General features: G+C 36.5%; 2 protein-coding genes across 2 annotated transcripts; one reads left to right on the plus strand and one right to left on the minus strand.

Moving 5' to 3' along the window:
- The first annotated feature begins 1,852 nt into the window (after positions 1-1,852).
- Positions 1,853-4,740, plus strand: LOC120176808 (triacylglycerol lipase OBL1-like). The gene is made up of 5 exons (XM_039183137.1): positions 1,853-2,185; positions 2,271-2,464; positions 2,553-2,586; positions 3,744-4,366; positions 4,450-4,740. Exons 1-5 carry the CDS (start codon positions 1,873-1,875, stop codon positions 4,723-4,725), a joined length of 1,440 nt encoding a protein of 479 aa, XP_039039068.1. The 5' UTR covers positions 1,853-1,872; the 3' UTR covers positions 4,726-4,740.
- A 60-nt stretch (positions 4,741-4,800) lies between these two features.
- Positions 4,801-7,575, minus strand: LOC120176809 (bZIP transcription factor 46-like). Its single transcript, XM_039183138.1, has 5 exons — positions 7,403-7,575; positions 6,143-7,202; positions 5,458-5,529; positions 5,318-5,347; positions 4,801-4,997 (listed from the first exon to the last, which is right to left on the minus strand). Exons 2-5 carry the CDS (start codon positions 7,181-7,183, stop codon positions 4,923-4,925), a joined length of 1,218 nt encoding a protein of 405 aa, XP_039039069.1. The 5' UTR covers positions 7,184-7,202; positions 7,403-7,575; the 3' UTR covers positions 4,801-4,922.
- Positions 7,576-7,785: the final 210 nt, after the last annotated feature.

Genomic DNA, 7,785 nt, shown 5'->3' on the forward strand with positions numbered 1-7,785 from the left:
TAGTAATAATAATAATAATAATAATTTAAAACTCATACAAAAATGGGTGTATACAGTTTCTCGAACTATTGGGTCTAGTCCATATAAGTGGTTTTCTTCCTTGTTTTCTTTTCAACTTTCTCTTCCTTTTTTTCCTTTTTCATTTATGAAAATCGGGTGTTCATTGTTCTTTTTCATTTACAATAGACATGAAATCAATATAGATTATTGTTGAAGCAATTTTACATGTACTGAAACTCATTTCCATAGCTCTAATAGGACTACTTCTTTCCCACCCTAAAATCCAAATGATTTCAAAACCTACACTTAAGCTTGTAAGCACGGTTGTTTTCTTTCTATTCTGGCCATGTTTAATTTTCACCCACCTTGGTCCAATCATTAATCTCAACAAATTCATCCACTGGTGGTTTATTCCAATGAATATTGTCATCAGTATTCAATACAACTATCGGTTCTGTATTGGGGTTGCTAGTGGCATTCATATGTTTTCTGCCACTCGAGTTCTTGTATCTAAATGTATGGATATTTGGGAATCTGGTTCATTGGGAGCAAAGCAAGAGACATCTGATCTACCTTCAACTGGCTCAACTATTAGCATGCCAACTGTCTCTTGCTGTAGTCTAGCACAAACCATGGGTTCACCTTTACAGCAGGTTTATAACCCTTTGGCATTTTCTTCAAGAACTCAAACTAGACCTCCCCGTATCAATACCATCTCTTCTTCCACATAAAACCCTCAAATGGGCACTGAAATTCGTGTTACAATTCCACATTTGTAGCCATTTAGGTCTTGTGATTTGTACGGTCAACTTAGAGAGGGAAAAATGGCAAAAGGTGATTAAGTTCCACTATTCGAAACAAGGTCAGATAAGAAACAAATTTTTTTCAAGTCGGTTGCAGCGTCGATCTTGCTTGGCATATATGAATCGGTAGCAGCAACATAAGAAGGAGGCTCGAAAAAATGGTCAACGGGTGAAAGAAAAATGACAAAAATAAAAATAATTTTCGATTTTTACTTGAAGTATTGACCATCAACGGGTTACGCAAGCGGTTAACAAGCCAAATAAGTGGTTAACGGTTCAGTTTAGCTTTTTGTCACCTATGTTAACAACTTTTAAAACCGAAGGATCAATTTGTTATAAATTAATATTTTCAGTGATCAATTTATTTCAAAATAATAATTTTAATGACTAATTTTTAATTTTAAAACTTCAATGAAGAAAATAAATATTTACTCAAATATTAGTAACTATTTGTGTAGTTTAACTTTAATATTATGGATAAAATTGGGGAACGCATTCAACTTCAAAGTCAGAGTCAGCGCTTCGGCAGCCAGCCTGGCAAGCAGCCGCCCTTTCTCTAAATATATCTTGCAATTGGGTCAACTGCAAATTATGACCTTGCACATCAAGGGATTGCAAACCTCCCAATTTGATTAAAATAGCATTTATTCAACAGAGAATCATGAATGTTAGCTTACACTTGAAGTAGCTATTTCAAGTTACGTTTAAAATAAAATTTGTTTTAAAAAATAAGATGAATTTAACTTATATTACTTCTCTAAATCAAGATGAGTGATATGACTGAAATATAAACAAATTAAATCCAAAAATATTTATGTTTGTAAAAAAAGGAATGTCGTTGGGCTTTAAGTTGTATTTAATTTACCGGTTAATTAGAAGAAGAAAAAATCAACAACTCAGTCGGACCCTTGACTTATTCAACGCTTTGCTACTTGATATATGATTTTTCGACGAAAGCCAACAATGAAGGAAGATGAATTTAAGCTAAAGCATCTCCAGTTCTATAAATACTTTGCTTATTCCCTTGGCATCCTGGACACACCAACACAATCTCTTTCTTTATTTGGCCATGGCTGCTTTTCATAACGGTTTTTGCGAAGATGCTTTTGTACTTAACCCAGAAAAGGCAAGCTTGTTTGATCTTCTGAGCCTACTTTTGTCGCCTCAATTGGAAAACAGAAGATTCATTGATTGCCCAGGGAGTGGCAGCCAACACCGAAGCTTTCGTAAGCGGTGGACCATCTTCGTCTCAGTTCTTGTTCAGAAACTCCTCTTCTGGGCAACGAAGCCTATGGCCTTTATGGGGGATGCCATCGAGATGTGGCTTAATCTGTTATCTTCCAACCGTGGCCCCTCTCATCTCCTACTAAATCTTGCAACAGGTAAACTAGTTGATCGACTTGGTGACCTGAGTTTGTTTTTGTCGCTCAAAAAACAACTATTCATAGACTGGGTTTTATGGTGCAGGGAAAATAGAATGGCCAAAGAGATCATCGGCGACGTTTACGTCGAGCATAGGAAACGCTGACATCCGGACTGAATTAGATCAAAGCATTAAAGGAGGTGACGCAAAATACAAAGCAGCGCTGTCTGTAATGGCTTCCAAGATATCCTATGAGAATGAAGCCTTCGTTGAATCCATAGTCACCCAACTTTGGAAGGTAATGCTTTATGTGTACGTTGCTTGGATTTCTTTAAATACAAAATCGTTTGTTTCTTAAAACAAAATCTTTGTTATTGGTGATGCAGATGAAATTCGTCAAGTTTTATAATTTCTGGAATGGTACGTTTTTCTCTCTTTCTATATGTTTTAGAATTATAAATTACAATTGTACATTTAGATTAGTCCGCTTTACGAAAAATATCTTTTAAACTTGCATTGTAAATTAATAAACATATCTGTTATTTTAAGTCAATGTCGATGATTTGAAGTTTATACCGATGATAATGATTAAAGAAAGCTGTAAGTCATTGACTTGGAAATTAGAAGCCATAATATCTAACTTTTTGTATTTAAACATGCATCCTTTAATTTCCATTTAAATAAGTTCTTATTTTAAAGAGTAAAGTATACAAATAGTCCCTCGATTATAGGGTGATACTTTTTTGAGTCCCTCAACTATTTAAAATTATAAAATGATCATTCGACTATAGGGTATTGCTTTGTTGAGTCTCTCAACTATTAAAGTTACAAAATAGTCACCCAACTAACTATTTAGTATGTTCCAAACTCGTCATTTTTCATTAAAAATTGACGACAGTCTGAGTTAGATGTTAACCTAATGATTGATATATGATAAAATTTGATCCCTGAATCTAAAGAAACTACCATATCTCAGTCAACAAATTAATATCCAACTCAATTTGTTATCAAATATTTAACGGAAAATGATAAGTTTGAAACATACTAAATAGTCGGGTAACCATTTTGTAACTTTAATAGTCGGGGACTCAACAAAGCAACATCCTATAGTCGAATGGCCATTTTGTAACTTTTAATAATCGAGTGACTCAACAAAGCATCACCCTATAGTCAAGGGACTATTTGTGAACTTTACCCTATTTTTAATTAATATACAAAATTATTATTTTTTAATAAAGAATTATTTACTTACAAATAAAATAATAATAGTTATGTAGGCATAATAAAAGTATAAATATATAATAAATGTAATTTTAAAAACCATTTTTAGAAAAAAAAAACAAATTTCTAATATGATAAGTTTGGGCATATGCCCATATATATATATATTTATATATAAGATAGTATGGCTTTGACCTTTGAATATGTCTTCTTCCAGTCCGGCCGTCTAGAGGTCAAATCAATATAATATGTAGTGTAAGATCGACATGTTGGATAACTTAGTTTTTTTCCCCCTCTGTGTTGGGTGCTATTTATTGATTACAAATGTTGACCCTTGATCATTTTGCTTCATGCAGATTACAGGGAACGTGATTCAACCCAAGCGTTCATTCTCCAAGACACACAAGCAAACCCCAACTTGTTTGTGGTTGCATTTAGAGGCACCAGCCCATTCGACGCCGACGATTGGCGAACCGACGCCGATCTTTCCTGGTGCAAGCTTGAAGCCATGGGTAACTCCAGGACCCATAACGGTTTCATGCAAGCTCTCGGCTTGCAAAAGAACAAGAGTTGGCCTAAGGAGATCGAACAAGACAACAATGACGGACACCAATTTGCTTACTACACTCTTAGAGAAAAGCTGAGGGAAATTCTGAAAGAGAACGAAAAAGCTAAGTTTATACTGACGGGGCATAGTTTGGGTGGGGCTTTAGCAATCTTGTTTCCTTCGGTGCTAATGTTACACGAGGAGAAATGGTTGTTGGACAGATTGGATGGGGTTTACACCTTTGGTCAACCTAGGGTCGGGGACGAGAAATTCGGGGAATACATGAAGGAGAATATGAGAAAATTTGATGTGAAATATTTCAGATATGTTTACTGCAATGACATGGTCCCTAGGGTTCCTTACGATGATAAAAACACCTTGTTTAAGCATTTTGGACCATGCCTCTTCTTCAACAGCTTCTACGTCGGAAAGGTACTCCAGAAATACGATTTTCTACATCTTTAAACATGTTTAACATATGCATTTTGTTTATGTTTGTGATTCCGGCTGTGCAGGTTTTGCCGGAGGAACCGAACAAGAATTACTTCTCTTTGCTATGGGTGATACCGAAGGTGGTGAACGCAGTTTGGGAGCTTAATAGGGGCTTCATTTTGCCTTACCTGTACGGTCCGAACTACAAGGAAGGTTGGTCTTTGAGATTGTTGAGGTTAGCTGGATTAATAATACCAGGATTGTCTGCTCATTCCCCTCAAGATTATGTCAACTCCACTCGATTGGGAACCTTGCCGGATAATCAACTACGTGTACACCAACTTACAACAGATAGATGACATCAATGAAAACATATAATTTATAATTTATTTCAACTCTTCAATTCTATCACTTGTAAGAAATTGTGTACAACAGACGATCGATAGCTCCGTTTCCATTTCCATGAAACAGTCATACTGTGAAGGAAAAAAAAAAGTCTGTCTGACACCCGATTAGTTCATTATCCCTCGACTTAAACATGTACAACCCTTTGAATTCACAATGGACCTGTCTGTGTTTTGCGCAAGCATCGCTTCTTTGCTCCTCGTACAATGTTCATCATCTCACTGTCCTGTGGTAATCAAACAATTCAAGTAAAGATTTCAGAACATTCATCTCATGAACATTCATGACAAATGGCTAATCATATACGGGGAGCTTCAAAGGAGATGCATACCATACCATACATCATAAAAACAGTATGATATGAGAGGTTCACACAATACCAGTGAAGTGAAACGAAAATGACAATGTAATAGATAAAAACGTAGTGAAGCTGACAGAAAAAACATGGAACATGGTGTGGACGACCATGCTTATTGATACTTGTGTAGGGCATCAAATAAATTGTAATCAAATAAAAAGAGACATGGAAAGAAAACTTCTCGGCACCTGATTTTCTTGTAATTTCATCATTTGTGCCTGCAGCAACCAAGAACAGTCAACAAGAATGTAAGCATGTGTCCGCCATAACCAATAATTAATAATGCCAAGAACAGAATGTGCTGAAACAAAGAAGGGAAAGAACATACATGTTTCTTCTGCAATTCTTCGTTCTCCTTGTTTAGCTTTGCAATTTCTGCTTCCAATTCCGTTGTGTAAGCCTAGTTGAAAAGCAAAGAAAGCGAAAATGGTGAGAAAAACGAATTACGGACAAACCATTGGATGATATTGTTTTGATTTGCTAGAGTTAGTTCTTTATTATAAAATCTACATGGTCAAGGGTGTTAACCAACATAAATGGTTTCATTGATTCTCCTATGATGGAGCTTCAAAATTCTCCATTACCTTGTAAGTTGTAACAAAGATCCTTATAACTTCTCATCAACTTGACTTCTCAAAATTGTTCATCTCTTCTTATGTCAGACACTAGCAAAACTCATAAAGCCATAACAGGACCAAAATGAGTGGGAATTGTAAATTGAAGTTTATTAAAACCAGAGTTCAAAATCTTTGAGGTATCTTGGCACTACAAATTAAACACAATCTCTTAATACGGAACTCCGGTGCAGTCTAGTGTATTTCGTAGACGACGTTGATGCGAAGAAAAAATCTCAGTTATAGGATCCAGAGTTGACATAGGCAGGAAGCGTTATCAAAGGAATAGACTATAACAGTTTCAGATACTGCATATTCCAAATTATATGTCTTACTCTGAGATGTAATAAAGTGCTATAAAGATGGAAACATTAGATGAAATCAAGAACATATTATCACCTGCTTCCGAGCTCGTGATCTTGCAGCAGATTCTCGGTTCTTTATCATTCTTCTCTGCCTCCTCTCAGCAACCTTTTCCAGAGTAGTGAACTTCCTGCCCCTCAAGCTCCCGTTAAACACATAAGGAACAGGCGAAACAGAGGAAGTGTCTCCACTACTCTTCCCAATCCCATCTGATGAAAGCTGGTTAGCAGGTGAACCAGTGGCAACACCAACCGGCCCTCCTACGCCAACCACACCAATCCCTCCACCGCCCTGGGCAAGACCATTAATTAGTCCCTGACCACCGCTTTGCAAAGGCATCTGAGCTCCATATTCCAAACCATATTGCTTAGGAAGAATCGGTTGCCTCTGCCGTTGTTGCTGTTGCTGATGAGTTTGCTGCTGAGGGAAAGGTTGAATACCAATTTGATTACCATCATTAGAAGGCCAATTCCCAATCAAATTTGGACCTCTTCCACCTTGTTGAAATCCAATCCCAAACCCAGTATTACTCCCTGCTTGTGGTAATTCCCCAAAGAAACCGCCATTAACATTATTAAGCTTCCCTGAAATTTGGGTACTATCCTCTCTAACCACACCAACCCTCACCAAAAACTCCTCCAGAGTAATCTCCCCAAGAGTTTGTTGTCTCTGTGGCATATTATCAGTCACTCCAGTTCCAATCTTCCCGTCTTTCCCTACAGAGAACTCCTTTGACATATCTTTCCAAACTTGATCCACAGTTTTTTGGCTAAGCGTCCTTGGCAAAGTTAAAGACCCTTGCTTTTGTAACCCGCCATTTGCCTCCATCCCAACGCTGGAAGAAGCCATTGTTTGAGTTTCTTCAGCGCTCCAAATGTTCTTCAACAACTCATCCATGTTCATTGACCCGAAATCCTTGCCTATTCCACCCATTGTGCTTTGGAACTCATCGAAAGTCAGAGAATAGATTGATGGCTGTCTACTTATTGGATAATTCCCAGTCGGCTTATTATCACCTCCGCCGCCGCCGGCGTCAGCGGACGGCGGCTGGTTACTTCCAAAGTTCTTAAAGCTCATATTAGTCCCCCGATAAGATCTGGATAAAGTAGTGTAAACAAAATGAGATCATGTCAAGATATATATATGGATTTGCAAACTTTACAAATACAGTTGAACAAAGTAAACAAGAAAAATCCTTTATAATTATATTAGGAAACATTTTCTATATTTGGGATGTTCACGTTTCAATAAAACTAAACAATCAAGATCATATAAAACCAACTATCTAATCCTTACCAGTTTTAACTAAGAAAGACCATCAAAATCAACTCTTTTTTTCTCCCTTTTCATCAAGTGCTGGTAAAATCTAACATTTTCATGTGTCTAAACAAAATCTCTGCTTTCAAATATAAGCGAGTTGAATTTGACTCCCCCCCCCCCCAAATGTATCACAAAGTTGAAGATCTTAATGGAAGCATAAGCTTTTTAATTAGAAAAAAAATAACGCACCAAATAATTGAAAGAAAACATAAAAGATCCGAACCCAACCAAAATAGATAAATCATAATTAGGACAATTAGTTGATTAATTAAAAATAAGAGTAAACTACAAAAATAATCATTGAACTTTTATGGCATTTGCACTGTGATCATCAAACTTTCAAAACATGTAATACAATC

This window comes from Hibiscus syriacus, unplaced genomic scaffold, assembly GCF_006381635.1.
Source record: "Hibiscus syriacus cultivar Baekdansim isolate YM2019G1 unplaced genomic scaffold, ASM638163v2 tig00112255_pilon, whole genome shotgun sequence".
NCBI classification, from domain to species: Eukaryota; Viridiplantae; Streptophyta; class Magnoliopsida; order Malvales; family Malvaceae; genus Hibiscus; species Hibiscus syriacus.

Coding starts and splice junctions, on each gene's coding strand:
- LOC120176808 (XM_039183137.1), top strand. CDS start 1,873: ATGGCTGCTTTTCATAACGGTTTTTGCGAAGATGCTTTTGTACTTAAC. Junction 2,186..2,270: donor CCTACTAAATCTTGCAACAG/GTAAACTAGTTG, acceptor TTTATGGTGCAG/GGAAAATAGAATGGCCAAAG. Junction 2,587..3,743: donor GTTTTATAATTTCTGGAATG/GTACGTTTTTCT, acceptor TGCTTCATGCAG/ATTACAGGGAACGTGATTCA.
- LOC120176809 (XM_039183138.1), bottom strand. CDS start 7,183: ATGAGCTTTAAGAACTTTGGAAGTAACCAGCCGCCGTCCGCTGACGCC. Junction 5,348..5,457: donor AAGAATTGCAGAAGAAACAT/GTATGTTCTTTC, acceptor TGGTTGCTGCAG/GCACAAATGATGAAATTACA. Junction 4,998..5,317: donor TGAAATTACAAGAAAATCAG/GTGCCGAGAAGT, acceptor TGATTACCACAG/GACAGTGAGATGATGAACAT.